This window comes from Phalacrocorax carbo, chromosome 6 (assembly GCF_963921805.1).
Source record: "Phalacrocorax carbo chromosome 6, bPhaCar2.1, whole genome shotgun sequence".
NCBI classification, from domain to species: domain Eukaryota; kingdom Metazoa; phylum Chordata; class Aves; order Suliformes; family Phalacrocoracidae; genus Phalacrocorax; species Phalacrocorax carbo.
In genome coordinates, this window is record NC_087518.1 from 51041596 (window position 1) to 51058677 (window position 17082).

The 17082-nt window shown below is 54.0% G+C and overlaps 1 protein-coding gene across 3 annotated transcripts in view; it reads right to left on the reverse strand.

Annotated features, from left to right (window-relative positions):
• Positions 1-17082, reverse strand: part of RNF220 (ring finger protein 220) — a 225565-nt gene that overhangs the window by 85105 nt on the left and 123378 nt on the right. For all 3 annotated transcript variants that reach the window (XM_064455249.1, XM_064455251.1, XM_064455250.1), the window contains one exon: positions 3302-3431. In XM_064455249.1, the coding sequence (XP_064311319.1) occupies positions 3302-3431 (130 nt within the window). The remainder of the gene's footprint in view (positions 1-3301; positions 3432-17082) is intronic.

Genomic DNA, 17082 nt, shown 5'->3' on the forward strand with positions numbered 1-17082 from the left:
CAAGAGTTAAACGCCATAAAACCAAGGCTTGTAGTTTTGTTTTCTTTCAATTTATACCCTTCACTTAAAGAAGGGGGGGAAAAAGAGAAAGGAGGGGGAGAAAAAAGAAAGCCAGGTGACATATTCTAAGAGGGAGCACCGAAAACGTGTTAAGCACTTCAAAATCTCATATATTCAATCGGCCTCTGGCAAGACATCTGCCTAATGTTAGCGCTTAAATATCCTTTTCCATTTTACATGCATTCAAGTCTCATTTGAGCGAAATGAAACGGTATTATTAAAGGGAGATTTTGCACAAATGGCCTGAATTTGACATGTCAAGTTCAATGAGGCTGTTACATATGTAACACCGAGAAGGGCTCGGAGGCTGCCGGCTCTTGAAACAGCGCCAGTGGCTCAGAAATGAAATTTGCATTCAGAGAGCCTTGCCTCACTGCGCAGAGCTGTGCACAGGGCTCGGCCAGACCCACGCGGGGTGGAGAGCCGTGGGGCGAGCACAAACAGGTCTCTCCATGTGCTTTGGGAGACTGGACACACCAAGAAGGCGGCAGAGCTAGAAACTCAGGTCCTTCATTCCCACTCAAGCCTGCTTTTTCAAGGGAAACCTTGACCCTGCACCAGGGTTGGATCCTCCTGAGTGATCACTGGTCCAACAGCTGGTGTCCATCCTCTGGCCATGCACAGCCCCTTGGCATGGGTGGGTGCTGCCCTGTGGCTCAGCATGGCTTCTCCTGCCTCACCGCGTGATGCTCCAGCTGGGTAGACCTTGAGATGTCCCTGCCCTGAGGCCAGGATGGTCACACCAGCTCTGCCTGTGGGGAAGAAGGGCTGTTGCTGTCCCTAGGGGACAGCAAACCCCATCCCTGCCAGCTGAGCAAGGGGTACATTGGTCTGGGTGGGATGCAACCCCAGTCTCCTGGTGAGCTGGGTCCATGGGTAGCATCACCCAGGTGGCTCCTACAGCTCCCTTGCATCTCAGCCCCGAGAAGCTCCTGTGATCACCAGGAGGAATCCCTTTTCCTCCTTCCCTTCCTCTGCCCTCCTCCAAGTGATGCTGAGCTCCCAGCTCCGGTGATGCCTGAAAGCCCATGTGAGCGCTCAGCACCCGGCAGAGGCAACAGCATGGGGCAGCCCCTCCACCTTGCTTCTCCACCAGCCTCTCGCCACCTCTTGATCTGGCCCTACAGCAGCACCTCAGCTGGCTCACCCCTCCGTGCAGCCCTGCAGCCACACTGTTTTGGGGGAGATCCCGGCACACAGGGAGCCCTGGTGCCATGGCAGGAGATGATGCATCACCCGCCAAGTCTCTGGTGCTGCAGGCTCAGCGGGCAGGACGGGATCTGCCTTCCTAAACCCAAGCACTGGAAATTTATGATTTTGTTGCAAATCATTAGGGTTTATTAAAACTTAATGGCACAAGTCATGATTGGCTGCATCCTCTTTAAATTAAAAAAAAAAAAAGGCCCTTGGAAAGCAGCCCCCTGGTTTGCTTCTCCCCATCAGACTGATAAGTAACAGCTGCTCAGCCATTTCGGTAACGAGTCGGTATTGGCAGGGAGCAGCCAGGGCTGCCGGTGCCCGTCACGTTTATAGGCCTACATTTTATTTTTATGTTTATTGGGTTATTTGAGATCATTATTAGTTTCTCTCTCCTCTTGTTGATGTGTTCTTGCTCCCGGCTTCTCCAGGCGGGAAAGGTGGGGGAATGGGAGATGGGGCCACCCGCTAGACCGAGCTGCCCTGCCGGAGGCGGGCAGCACACAGGAGCTTGACCTGCTCATGTCCCATGTCCCGCTATTGCTGCCCGCTATTGCTGCCTGCTATTGCTGCCCGCCCTGCCCGCTGCGGCCAGCTGGCCCCTGCATTGCTCCCCTCCGGACTGGGAGAGAGCGGCCCCGCGCAGAGCTGCTGTGTTACAGATTAGCCTCCGTCACCTGAATCCATCGACTAGATTGAACGTTATCTATCACGCTACGGAGGGAGTCGTTATTTAATAATTAATAAAGACCTCTGATTCTTCTTCGCTGCCTGCGTGGCCGAGCGGAGCAGGCTAGGGAAGCGAGGGCAAGCCAGGGAGAGCTGTCTCCTCTCTAACTGCTGCTGTTATTTAAAGGAATAATGCCATTCTTTTTCATTTGTCAGCTGGCCCACAATGGCCCTTGTCATGCTTTATGATTTAGGGTTTCCTTTCCTTTCCCATTAAACGCCACCTTCCCATCACTGCCTCGCGCCAGCCAGCCTCCGCTCCTGGCTTGCGGTTTCAGTTTCACTCTGATATTGGCCCAACTTCTTTGATGGGCTCCTCCGAGCACTAATTGCTTCTGTTCATTTAAACCTGTTCACTAATTTGCAGTGGCCCTTTATTAAGTTGGATGCAGCCCAAATTACACCATAAATTACACTCGCAAGGGGACTGGGTGTCGCGGGGGATAAATGGGCTGCCTGTTCCCTGCCCCCCCCGCCCTTCTCCATCTTCCTGTGCAATGCATGGGGGATGCAGGTCTCAGCCTGAGGCTGTGGGTGCCAAATTTGCGAGAACTCGGTCCAGACCCACTTGGGGATGTCTCTTTCTCTAGTTAAAGCTCACTCCCTCTCTCTTCATCTGCAATGGCTATCACTTAGTTGCAAAGATCCAAGCCGGGCAGGGATGGATTCTGCATCCTTGGCACTATGCACAGCCATGTGCACCCCCTTCCCCTGGCGCGCACACACACTGAAACACATGCTCTCCCTCCTCTCCTACCACCTGGTGATGTAACTTTTCTTCTAGTCGGCAGTTTGATTCCTTTGCTCACCTTTTAATGACCGGCGAATTAATTAATAATTGAAATAAACATGCTCTTTTCCAAGGCTGCTGAGTTTTATTAAGGCAGGGGCAGGGATCTGCCAACCCTTGGCTGCAGCCATTTCCTAAATAACTGCTAGCAGTTAAAATGCAATTATTATTGCTATTTTTTTAAAATAGGGGACTTTGCTGTACTGGGGAAAGCAGAAGGGAGTTGAAGGCAGCTGAGGGGCAGCGTGCACTGTTGCTCCAGGCCTGCCTCATCATGGGATGTGCACAACGTGAGAGCTGCTCACCCAAACACACATCCTTGGGGAAAGGGGTCTCTATGCCCTCTGGGAGGTAAATCTTCCTGGCTTTACCATTGTGCTGAATTCCAGGGGAATGTTTCTGCCCCACTGGCTAGCACTAAATCTCCCATTTCTGGTGGCTGTGGGTACCACCATCTCCTCTGCCATCTGTGGGTGACCAGGCTGGCTAACCAGGGATGCTGGTGGACCCCAGGGAGCTGCTTACCTGATGTTCAGCTGGGTGAGCTTCTCCAGCTCCTGCTCCATGTGCTCCTGCAACTCCCCAGGGCGAAGGAGGACCTGGCAGATAGGGCAGATCGGAGCCTGGCTGTCAAACAAAGTCGCTTTCTTTTTGCCTGCAGGGAGGAAAAGAGGGGAGAAAGCTTTAGCTCTGATCAGCTGCCATCAGCATCACCTGCTCTCTGCCCTGGTCCCCATCCTAGCTGAGTTCTGAAACCAGGGGATTTTCTTCTGGCATAGCCCCATTTCTATCCCTGTCCCATGCTCCCTGGGGCAGGGACTGGCTCTGTTCTGCAGTGGGACAGCAACTGGCATGAAGGCATCCCAGCCCTGGCCGTGGGCCCTCCAGTTTTACAGGGAGCGTAGCGACAACCACATTTCGGGAGTGACCCTGTGCAACCCTGGCTTCCCCAGTTTGCGGTACAGTGTGCCTGGGGGCAGCAGATGGCTGACACTGCACTACCTACTGTTCCTATTGACTAATAACAGTGAATTAAGAAGAGCCATCTTCATTCTCCTTGCCACTCCTGAAGTCGGGTGGGTCAGGAAGACCGCTCCGAAGGGCAGAGCGGTTCTCCATGGGCACACAACGGTTGGAGGCAGAGGAGACCACGCGGCGCTGGGCTGCAGATGGCAGGGAGCATCTGGACGATGATCAGCACGGCCGCCCCTGCAGTCGCTGGGGATTGCTCACCCTTTCCCTGGGCTGGGCTGGGGCACTTCACCCTCCTCACGCCACCAGCAGCTCCAGTCCCCACAGCTGCCCTCACCCTGAGTCCTCTGGTGCTGCATCATCCCTGGGTGAGATCTGGGGGTGCCTGCAGACCCCAATCCTGAGCTGGACTGAGCTCTGGGCCTGCCTCACAACCTCCTCACCCCAAATCCTCCCCGCCACTTCCCTGCCCAGCCACATCTCCCTGGTTTGCTCCCTGCCCCTAAGCCAACTTCCTCCAGCTCAGAAACTTTATTGCCCCCTCTGTAAGGAATATACAGCGTCTATTTAACATAAAATAAAACTCTAAAGCAAACAATGACGTTTCAATAAAACAGAGAAGCCTGCGGGTCTCCAGGCCCCCCTCTCCCAGCTGTATTAGCAGCTCTGCTCATGAGAGGGCGTGCGGAGCCCGGCTCAGATGGCTCCAGCGGGGAGAAACATGCTTTATAGCCGCCTGTTGTCATCTAACGTGAACCCTCCTGCTGGATTATTTATTTATGTATTAGACATGGATCAAATTGGTTAAATCCGAGTGAGAGGCAGTAATGCACAATAAAGCAGCCGGCGCTGGATACGAGGGGGCTGTGTGCACTGTGGCCTTCCAATCAGGAGCCAAAAGGTGCCATTTTATGGCTCCTAACTATGGCGGAGCCCAGTTAAATGAATCCCCATTAAAGGAATAGACCTTCTGAAAGTATAAAGTATTGGTGTGAGCGGCTTTACTGGGTCCTTGCTGCTCACTGTATAACCGCCTGGCACAGGCGTTTAACGAGAGGAAGGGTCTGAAATAAGTTTGAGAGTCACCTTGGCTCATCCTTGCCTTCCAGCAGGACATAGTGTACATGCCTGGGGGGAGCAGGGCTGTCACTGGGACATTGCCTGGCCTTTTCTTCAGCCTCCCTACAGGAGGTGGGGGAAACTGAGGCACGAAGGGCAAGTTGGAGCAGACCAGTGCTATGGGGCATCCCCTACCTCCCCAGCTTCTCTAGCCACTGGGAGCTCTCCCATTTACAGACCTAGGAGGAAAACCAAGCCAGTCTCTCCTCCAGACCTGAGCCGCTCCAGATGGCTCCCAGGCAGGGCCTTGGCAGACCCCAGGCACCTTGGCTCCTCATCCCCACCGCCCTTCTGCTGGGGAGGACACAGCATGCAGCCCATGCAGCTGGGAATATCTTCCTCTCTCCTCCTTCCCTTGTGTTTAAATAATGCCCAGAACCCAACCCAAACCCAAACAACCAGCTCCCGCTGACCCTTGCGGGAAAGGTCGGCATTTCAGTAATTCCACCTTCCTCTTGGAACTTTTCCACTTTTGTCTAGTGGGGGACCAAAATAGCCCAGGAGTGTCCCCGACCACCTGCTATTTATAACCCCAACTTTGCAGCTAAACAATGGAGCTGTCTGAGTCTCCCTCTCAAAATAAACAGGCAGCCTTTGAGTGGACGGGAAATCCTGCTGGATCCCCGCTGTGGGGTGTGCAGATGGATGGGTAAACAGGCTGCCCTCTGCCCTACTGCACTGCATCCCCGCTTCCAGCCCAAGCCACCACCATGGGGCCCATGAGCCCCCTCACCCTCTGCCTGCCAACCACAACTTGGGCTGGTGGGGCAGGGATGCTCTCGGCAGCACCGTGGGCTGAACTGGAGGTTGAGCATCCCCAGGTTTCTGCTCTCCGGGGAGCCCGGAGGTGTTTGTTTGCTCAGGATCATCCCCTTGTTTGCTGCTCTCATCATCACCTTGGTGTAGAGTGCTGGACCTGAGTGCTGGGATGGGCAGCCTTGGACCAGGAGGTGCAGCTGAGGTCCATCCTGGGGACCAGCTCTGTTGCACCAGGCTGGTGGCTTTTTTAACCTCCTGCATGCCCAGGTCCTTGCTCCCTGCTTGTTCTTCAGGGCTTTTCCATGGGGTGCATGTTCCTAAGCAGGGGTTACTTTGGATTTCAACAGCTGGGGCAACTGGCCCCAACCCATGCCAGCAGGACAAATGAGCAGCAATGGCCTTACCCACCAGCTACACCAATGATACGGCAACAAATTCATGCCAAGGAAGGATGTGACAGCTGCCACTCCACATCCCTGTGACAGTGGGGGAAGATCCCCTTGCTCCAGTGAGCGTGGGAGGCTGGTGCTCGCACTGAAACAAGGGCTTCCAGAGGGGCAGGACAACAGGGACCTGGACATGCAGCCAAGTCCCTGATGTACAGCTTGCGAAGTGGGAGACAGAAGAAACCCCAGCTCCTGGCCCAAGGGGCTGGCAACCGTGCTTTTGCAGGAGCAGGGCTAAGTGCAAGTGACAGGCAGAAGGGAGGGATCACCTCCCGTGCCAGCAGGACACCTACGCAACTTCCCCAGGTCTGCGAAACCCGCTGCATGCCCACAGAACCACTGAGGCTGCCAGAGGATGCGTCTCCCTAAATCAGCAGCGGCTGCATCCGCAGCATGCCCTGGAGCCCAGCACACAACCACGCCGTAGTGTCTCATGCCAGGCAGCAGTACCCAGCTCTGTGGCGTGGGATGTTGGGTTGTGGGAAGGGAGACGGGCATCGCGAGTCCTCAGGTTTCATTTCTGAATACAAAGGTGGAGGGAGATGCATATATCCCATCTCTCCTTTCTGCAGCAGAGGCTTCCTGGTACTCATGAAAAAGCAAAGGATGCTGCACTGGTTGTGCAGCTGGACAGCGCTGGGCTGTAGATGCTTACCCTGCTCAAGGCAGCAAAGGGCATTGATTTGCCCAGGGCAAAACGAAGGTTACAAATCCCGAGCAGGCTGGACCTGTGCCTGCCCCAGTAACGAGTGCTCCTTGCTCTCCCTCCCTGCCCTGTGCCAAACCCGCTCCTGGGAGACCCTGAATGGCTCTTTTCAGGCTTTTGTTTTTTGGCAGCTGTGTTTTTGTTTTCTTTGCCCCTCTCTCTCCCCTTCGCTCTCTTCTTACTCAGTAGGCTCAGCTCCAGTGTTTACCCTCCTCGGCTCTGCCGTGCTTTCCCCGCTGCTGACCCCCTGCTCGCCAGTGCCAGAGAGATGAAAAGGCAGAGCCTTGGTGCTCCCGCTGTTTGTACGGTCTCCTGGGCTCCGCGGAAATGTTTAACTCCAAGTGTTGAAACTAAATATTTCCTGCTCTGAAAGCAGAGGGCTCGATGCACAGACGCACCCCTGTGTGCAGGAATTTGTCCACGGGCTCTGTCGGACGGCATCTGCAAATGGATCCCAGCCCAGGCAGGGACCAAACCGAACCCTACTGGTCCTGCTGGGGATCGAGAGTCAGATCCTGCCCTCAATCACACTGATACGGATCCAACAAAATTCCTGAGTCAGGTCTGATTCACCATGAAGTAACTGCTGATGGGACTGAGGCTACTGGCTGGGGCTGGGCTCAGGTGCTGGGGATGCACACATGGCACCAAATAGGCACTGAATGTGAAGGCATGAGGCCACCCCTGCTCTCACGCTGTGTCTGTGCCAGGGATGGCCGGCCGACAGCACTGCGAGGTGTTTGCAGGCCAGGACTGGGTCACTTCAAAGGGAGAGCTATTCTTCAAAAGCACAATGGGAGATGATGTTTTGGGGAGTCTTTAAGTGGGAAAATGGACCCAGCCCACCAACAGCCACGACAGCACATGATGTGTACAGTCCCTTGTCACTACGCAGCACAGAGTAAATGATGCTCCCAAGTCACTCTGAATGAGCAAAGTTTACAAGGCGTGAGGGCTCGCTCTGCCCACAAGCTCAGCAATTGCCAAATTAATGGAATAAATTGTTTATCATTCAATTGCTGAGCTCTGCTGATGGCTTACTGTACAGCCAGGTGCCTCCCCAGGGACTGCCACCACGGGTGGCACAGGCAGTGGCAGTGCGTACGGAGCACTGATGAGGGAATGTTCCCCACAGGGGATGTGCTCGTTCTTTCCTAAGAGCCCTTCACTGGGTAGACCCCAGGGCATCTGCCCGGGTTTCAGGGCATCTTCTCCCCACACTGTCCTTCCTCGCGGCCATCTGAAACTTGCCCCTGGGAGGACCAGCTCTTCACTCCCAACTCCTGATTTCTCCTATCTCAAACTGTCTTCCACTTGTCTGAGTATCAAACTCCCCCTCCTCTGAGATGCCTCCCTCCATCTCGCCCTCCCATCTCCTCTCTCTCCCTCTTAAACACTCCGTCATCTAAACCCAATCAAAGCTAGTTGATCTGAAACTCTTCTGAATAGAAATGACCCCATGCTGGGGCCCCACGGCCCTGTGCGCCGCTTCGGGGGCTGCGCTGAAACCAGGTGGGTGGTAATGGAAGTGCTGACACAGGCTCCTTGACAGCATCGCCACTGCCAGCGCCTGTAATAATCCCTCCCAGCTCCCCCGCAACTCGGTTTCCGCGGCGATTATTTTCCATTCGATGATGGGCTTGCTGTTATTTGTGTACTGATAGCAGATATCTTGTGTGACAAGCCTCCTTTCCTTCCAGCTCAAAAAACAATAATTCAAAGAAAGCCCCATATTAGCTTGGAAATAGCCAAACGCTTGCTCTTCTCCCGGAGAGCCTGCGCTGCAGCCGATGAGGTTCGCAGAGCCCTGACAGTAAGTGGCAGCCAAGGGGCTGCGCTGCAGGTGGGGGAGGATGACAATGGCGGGGTGAGGAAGGCAGAGATGGTTCATGTGTCAGTGCAGAGCACCCTGGAATAACAGCAGAGGCAAAAAGTGTTTGGTAATACAGTGAGGGAGTCTGAATAATGTTGTTCATCACTCTCCCATTTCCCTATTATTTACTGGTGTGGTCCCAGTGCCGTGCCTATGGGGCTGCGTCTTGTTGGGCATCACCTTGGATCTGACTGGTTTTGACTGGGCCCAAAAGGTAAGCAGCCACCAAAAACCTGCACAGGGGTGTTACTCGATGTCAGGGTATGTCCCGCTCCTTCCCTCCCTTGGGCTCTTGCCTGGCTGTGTGAGATGCAGACCTTGGCCATGCCGGATGCACACCTCATCTTGCTGCCTGGGACTGGGTGCCCTGGATCCGTCCCCTTCTGCATTTGCTCTGCACAGAGTTGTGGGGAGCCAAGCACCAGGATGGCAATGGGCAGTGAGGTGGCTCCAGGTTTGCATGCTGTGGCTTGGTTCAGCACCTGGCTGTAACCACATCCACAGCACGACTTAACTCTGCAAACACCCCACAGTGCAGCAAGGGCATTCAGATCACTGAGGAATCACTCCGCATTGCACAGACCCACCCTTCCCTGGAGCACATGCGTTTGGAGGTCTGCAAGCAGGAAGGGAGCAGGGGTCTGGAAAAGTGATTTTTCGTGTAAGAAAAGGCTTTTGAGGAGTCACTTCTCCACTCCTGCCTCACAGTGCAAAGATGCTGCAGGGCACCAGCAGAAACGGGACTCAGATTGTGCTGGACCCAGCACGGGCACGGGGTCACTCCTGCCTTGAAGCCAACAGAGTGGAGCGCAGGGGTGGCTGACAGCTGGTTTTATACAGCTGGGACAAGAGAAGCACAAACAGACCAAGGGACCTCTACAACCTCATGAGCAAACTGGGGCACAGCAAAGAGCTGAACTCAGCCCCCTGCATCCCCGCCAAGGGCCTGATCCCCAACACCGCTCCCTGTTAGGGTGCGCGAGCTGCCAAGCAGCTTAGCAAATATACCTGCTTCTCCTGAGGCCAAAAACTACGGAGGGATCCAAGGCAGGAAAGCTTGCTAAATTATTGATTTCCTTCCAAAGAAAAGAGTTGCCTTTGTAGCTCTGTCTCCAGGCAAGCTGGATACTGGAGAGGACTGGTGTAAACTGGCACAGTGCTGCTGCCAAATGCCAGCTGGGGATCCAGTCCCAGGTGATCCCATGGATTGCTCAGTAAAAATGCGTGTTCAAGCAGCACCCTGGGCTCCTCAAAGGCTGTTACATGTCCCGTTGGGTCTGGCACCACATTTCTCATGGGAGCTGGCAGCCCAGCAGCGGGGAAAGGCAAGGAGCCCCTCTGTGCATCCAACCCCACCACTTGCGATCCTGGCCCCAGCTCTCCATCTGCGGAGATCACGGCTGCCCGGCATGGGGCAGAGGAAGATGGATTGAGCTGGGCAATAATTTAAGAAACTGAGTGAGTCTGTACATCCAATCACTTTACAAATCAGGGGAAAAGGAGAGAGGAGGAAAGGCGAGGGGGGGGGAGAAGTGAAAAGGCCGCGCAGGGAAATGCATCACAATTACTGTCTCGGCTCTAATGAGGAGCCTGTCATGAGGCTGTCATCCTGCGGAAAGCCACCTACTCAGAAAGATTCAATAAAAAAGTAGCAGAGAGATAAAAAAGAGATATATTTCAGCCCTTGCTAATATTCTTTTCATTTGTCCCAGCACAAAATAAGATACTGCACTTAACCGGCTCGGTTAAAATGAAAAGGGGGGGGCGGCGGGAAGGGAGCAGCATTGATCAATACCACTAAAAGCCGGGAGACACGGTGATGGAGTGCAATTTTTTTGTCTGTGCTGAAGCATAGCAGAGGCCCGGGCGGGGTAATTTATGATTCACACGCATGCTGGCTAACTAGAGGCTGACAAGACAATGAATCCTCGATGAGAGGGACGTGGGCCGCCGGGAGAGCTGGAAAGGGAGAGTGTGACAGGGACCTGGAAAGGGAGAGGGGAAGAGAAGAGCTGGGACAGGCTGTGGCCCCGTGTCCCCACAGCACTGCTCCTGGGCTAAACGCGGCTCTGCTGAGTGGAGCAGAAACGCCTCCCCAGGCTTCACAAGAGAAAAACAGAGCAACACGGAGAGCAAGCCAAGGGGCTGCACTGCCTCCATCCCTGCCCTCCTCCCTCGTGGCTCCTGGCTGGGCAGGCTGCCCGTGTCAGCTTCCCCTGAAGAAGCACATCAGTGCCCGGCCATGACCCGCGCTGTGGAGGAGATGGACAAAGCAAGACAGCAGGGACCAGGGACAGAGACAGATGATCCCTTCTCCGCTCCAGCTTCTCTGATGGGAGCTGATATGAGTCTGGGCAAGCTCAGGACCACAGAGCCGGACCTTCCTGCTGCCACCCATCCTCTGCCCTGCAGTGAAACCGGAGCTTTCTCCAACCCACTGCCTCATCTCCAAATCCTGGGGAGCAGCTGGGTCTCCCCAGCATCAGTGGGGACCTTGGCTTCAACGAACATGGCATGGCAGAAATGCTCCTGGGGGCACCCTACAGCTCTGTCCCTCCAGCTTGGGGACTTCCTGGAGCGTGATGCACCTCCTTCCTCCACATCCTTGAGCTGCCCTCCATCCCGTGGATCTTGTCACACCATGCAGCCAAGACTGGCCAGGCTGTGGACAAGCCACCCGGAGCCAGTGGGACCCGGGGACCATGCATGCAGTTCTGCAAATTCTGTGGCCCACAGCCAGTCCTTCCACAGCAGGGCTTGTGAAACAAGGCACTGGGACCCAGCACACTCCCCAGCAGGCAGATAATCAGGCAGGAGACCCTTGCTGCCTGCACTGTGTGTGCAGCCATGACTGGACCAAGTGCTATGTAGCTGCATCATCAACGCATGCCTTGATTATCCATGCTCTGCATCAGTTCTTGGGATGGAAAGACCTGGAGCAAAATACATTCTTTAGCTGCCAAAAAATAATGGCAGTGGGAACTAGAGGAGGTGGGAGTTTCACAGGAACATCCCTGTGTCTGGCAGGAAGCCCATAAGAGAGCTGGGGTGCGATGTCCCAGACATTTCTGGGGCCTGCGCCTTGCCCTGATTGCTTCATTCATACCAGACACCAGGATGCAGCCATGAGCGGGAGTGACAGCCCTGAACAGGGGCTGGGGGAGCGCTGGAGGGGCTTCTCCGTCCCAGCCTTATCCCACCACTGCATATCCCAGCTCCCTGCAAAACCTGCAGGGTGGTCCAGCACCAGACCGCAGCTGCTCAGCTCTCGCACGCCCCATCCTCCTGCTCCTCTGGGTCCTGGGCGAAGAATCTGGCCCCATCCCAAGTGACATGATCAGCCTGGAAATGGGTCTTTGCCTTCACCATTGGCAGGGAAACGAGCCTGAAGACCACCCCACTGCCAGCAGGCCGGGGGCTTTCTGTGGGTCCCCTACAAGGCGCCCTGAGAGGGGCTCCAGCCCCATCCTGTCCCCACAGCAGACACTTGCAGGCAGCCACACATCTCCGTGCCCTTGACTTGGAGGGCAGCCTGTTAAGTTGGTGATATACTGATCCATCTATAATTTGAAGTGGTGGTGGGGTAGAGCCTTTCCCTGCCTCCCACCTACTCCCTCCCCCCACTTTCTGGCTCCTCTTCTCTCCTCCCTAGGGGGTGTGTGGGGCACATATCGAAAACACAGATATTGAACTGTCAAAACTATTTCCTACAAGAAAATAGATTCATCAGCTTGCAGCACGCAGGGTCATTGCCACATTTTCCCCTCGCGCCAGCACCTGCACATGCCGGCGCATACCCAATGCCTCTTCACAGCACCGGCACTTTAGCTTGTAGCTCAGGGCCCTTAAGTGACTTTGAGAAATGGATAATCGATTATAATTCCACGGGCCTCTCTGCAGATTTATCCAGAGAATGTATAAAAGCCAGGGCTTGGGAGAAGCGGGTCCTTCTGGCCAACATGTCGATTGCCTGCACTCTCCGTGCCCAGCTCAGAAAATCGCATCCCGAGCACGACTCTGTTTAATCCATCAGTACACAATCAATGCACTCTGTAATCAACTCTTGATCACTTAATTTTACACATGTTGGCTGAATCCCTTTGTTTAATCACTAGATCAGGCCGCCTTGTTGCACTGCCCCCTCCCTGCTTAACCCTCCCTGACCCTCATCTGGCCCCCCCCCAGCACCACCAAACGCAGCCTGGAGCCTTCATTTCACCTTGAGGTAGAGCTCCCATGAATTTAGAGAGCCATGAGATGGCAAAGGAAGGGCAGAAAGGAAAACAGAGGGAGTGAAAAAATAACACCAGAGAGAAAGAAAATATTTTCCCTTCTGTGCCTTCCTTGAGCCTGCCCCAGCCATTTCCATCCACATAACAGAAACCTCCACTGGCATTTAAAAGGGGACTGGATGTTGGGATACACACACTGAAGGCCTGCAGCATCGCAGGGAGAACGGGCACATCGGAGCGTCACTGGGCAGACACGCTGGCACACAACGGGCACCCATCACACGGCTCCCCCAGCTGCATCTAGCCCCTCCAGCATCCTCCCCACCTCACTATTATTTTGACTGTTTTAGCAGCTGAGGCCATTACGAGCATCAGTTCTTGATCTTTCCCTCCCAGAGGCATCCTTGGGAACATCGCTCCCATCTCGCCAGGGTTCATCTTCCTTTTTATGGCAAGAGCACGACCCTCGGGTTGTGAATGCATGTAAACGCAGCTATTTGGCATTTTTAACGTGATTTGTGTCTCTAGCCTGATGCCACCTCACCCTTCACACGTGCTCTGCCGGCACGCCAGGGTCAGCGTCCGGGGGATGCTTATAGGTGGAGATGTCTGACTGCACGACATTGAAATGCGCTGGGATTTTGCATGCCTGCGCCTCACCCTGCTGTCAAATAACCCTTTCCAAGAAGAGTTTGTGGCATTTTAACTGTGTGCTGAGAACCTGAGGACACAGAGGTAGGGGGACCACGTACTTGAGATCTAAACATGGACCGTTTTGACCAGCTGTGTAGGTCACACAGCATGGTCCTCCTACCCAAGCAGCACAGTGGTAATTCATAACCCAGTTAAATCTTCCTTTTTAGAGAGGCCTTGATGTGGCTTTTAATTTGGCATGTGGAGTAACTGCTGCTCATGCTTGCAAGAATAAACGGTGGGATATGCTTGAACAAGAGGGATCTGGAAGCACAATTGCCAGGGGGAGCGTGCAAATGTTAGCTTTGCACAGGAAACTCGCACAAAACTGCGTGTTGACACCAAGAGGCCAGTTGTAGGACAAAGCAGGCGCGGATGTTTAAAGAGAATTCCAGTTGCTATCCTATAGCAAATAGTCTTCAAAGAGCCCCTGGAGCTCTCAGCTTCTCAGCATGGAAAGAGGAGCTTGTACAAGATGAAACGCAAATAAATAGTTTACCATAGAAAAGATATCCAAGGCAAAGACTGAGATGCAAGTTTTAGATCTCACATTAGCCAGCTGGGGTTTTATTGGTCCCCAAGTGAAAGCTGTAAATAAAATACAAACCTAACCTGCATATTGCCAAACTACATTTAAAAAAACCAAAACAACTTAATTGCACTCAAGAGCACCAAGGGGCGAAGTGGTGCACGGTGCATCACAAGGCAGCCCACAGAGTTGTTAGTAAAGTGTAAATCCAAGAGCTGGACAAGTGGAGCCTTTTACCTTGGGGTCTGCTGACAGGCAAAGATTACTCTGGCTTTGCTAACGCTGCTCATTCCTGTCCCAGGAACTCTTGGTAAGGCATTAGAAAGAACAGAGAGCACATAAAGCTCTCTCCTCTGCTCACACTGACATCGGTGCCAGGGAGGAGGAAGGATGGTTGGTGGGTGGGATGCTGAGATCCCCGTCTCCTTATTTCCAGGCTCCTGCCTGGTTGTAGGGAGTGAGGGTGATGTTGTACTTCAGGGAGGCACAGCCCAGGTGCCAGAGAGAGCGGCTGCAGGGAATGGGTGAGCGACTAGAGCATCCTCCTCTCCTGTCCTGACTGCTGAGGGCTCCCAGGGGATCCTGTGCCAGCCTCTGCAGTGCTCCTGGGGAGTGCCAGAGCAAGGACAGCTCTTCTGTTCATGTCAGGCTCTCATCCCTCCTGTGCAGAGCTTCGCTGCTCTTTCCATTCACTTTTCCTTTCCACTGTATTCATTCTTTAAACCTTAATATACGCTGATATGTTGACAACATCAAAACTAGCCCACCTGGCTCAGTTTAGGGAACCACTCTTCCCAGCAGATCCATGCTTGGGTTCTGGTCTGGGCTTTACTTGACCACAGTCTGCAGGGCTTTTCCCCAGGGCCTGGACTTGTTTAAGGTCGTATGACTTCCATAGGAACAGGCGAAGCCAGACCAGGTCACTCTGTTGCCAGAGTCCCTGACCACGGGATCAAAGGGTCACCTTGCCTGGAGTCTGCCGCCGAACCAGAAAAGGGGCAACTTGCTTTGGCCAGGGTTGATGTTGGATTGTACAGTTGCTCTTCAGCCAGCCCCTTCTGCCCATGCCCACTTCTCCTCCTCATCCCCCGGCGCAACACGCACTGTTTGGGTTGGGGTCCTGCAGGAGCAGGGCAGGATGAGGCCTCGCAGTCACGCCCAGGGGACCAGGCAGCATTTCTCCCAGCACTGCTAGGGAGACGGTTGCACTGGCCAGGTTGCCCTCATGCCCCGTGGAGCAGACCATTCCCATGGCCCGGCAAACTCCACATGGATTTATTTGCTGCCTGCAGACCACTCTCACAGGCACATCACAGGTAATCAGGGATGATGCCTTGCCCCAGAGAGCTAAGTGCTCAAGCAGAGCACACAGGAGGGGAACCCAGGCAGAGATGGGATGTGCCCGCGTTGGGAGAAGGTGGTAAGGACAAAGCCGGGAATGGGTTTACAAATCCTGGCTCAGCAGCAGCAGCAAACCCCTAGGAAGAGCAGGAAAGAACTCTCCACAAGCCACCACGGAGGAGACCAAGCACGGGGCCGGAGGGGAGCATCCCCTGCTGTCACCCACATGCCAGCACAGGCGGTGACAGTGTCACATCCCTTCCGCCATTTTCAGGTGGAGGGAGGGAAATAAGAAAAAAACCCAAAACAACCTGCCAAGGACTAATTAATATTTAATTTACTGCAAAATGTACTTATTATTCCCAAGTAATTGGCCGACTGCACAGCTGTGACCACTAATGAATAGAGGGGGGACAAGGTGCAGGGACAGGAGGCAGGAGGGGGGAGCGCAGGGGTAGTGTTGTCTTTGATCAGACCCTGCTGCCTGCCTTTAATGTGCATAATAAGAAAACTTGAACAGCTTTGATTTTTTTTTTAAGATGTAAAAACGGCCGTGATGCCACTAATGGATTGTGTTTAGCTTATTGCACTGTAATCGCCCTATTATCGCTGCAACTTTAACGAGGGGGGAAAAAAGGACTTTGGAAGACGGCATTTGCAAATAGGTTGTTGAATAACACTGCTGCTAAACACAGAGAAAACAGGCAAGTCCTGCTTATTGTGATTCCTTGCATAGATTGCCAATACCTGAGGCACTCAGCATCCCTGTCTCTATTGCCGCTTTTCGCTCTGTGATTGAACTATTGGCTCATTTAACTCTAAGGACGGGAAATATTTTTTTACTTGCTAATAGAAGTGTGGCTCGGCTGTGGCCCAGCGTAGATTTTTAGATCACTTTTTCCTGATGGCTTATTCTGCAGAGGGAGTTAATTTCACCCCAGTGCAGAGTGCTTAAGTGGGATTTAAGTGGTGCGCGAGTCTTTTGCTGACCCCTTCGCGCAAGGTGAAATCTGCCCTGAGAGCCTCCCTTCCCCGGAGAGGGATGCTCAGCACGAGGCGGGGACACATCCTGATGCTTCAGCCTCTTAATCTGCTGCCGGGATCTGGTGTTTCACACACAGTCCTGACCTGCATGGGAACAGCTTCTGGGGACGGGCGCCCTTGTCCCTGTGCCCTGGGGTGACTCGGCTGATGCACAAGGAAATGCGCCTTTGCCAGGCAGTGGGGATGCAGAAGAGTGTGGGGAAGGGATTGAAAGTCCTGGTTTCTCCCACTTCCTGGGTCCTGACTTGCCCAGACCCTCACTGTTCCCTCTCACAACAGCCACAGTCTATGTAGCCATCACTTTTTTCCCAGGAGGCCAAGAAGACGAGGGCTGCCTTCCCTTTGCACTGAGCCTCACCCCTCCTCTCCTCCATTGCATCCCCCACCCCAATTAAAGGCCTGGCGGTGGGTCTGAAGGCTCCTTCAGCTTTATGACAGCACCGAGACCTTGGGCCAAGTTCCCATACCGCTTCCATGGGTGTAAATCCAAAGAAACTTCATGGACTTCAACGGCACGAAAGCCAGATCAGCACTTGGCACCTCCGTGCCTCTCGGCATCCAAGTCTGTCGAGCGGCAGGCCGGGAGACGTGC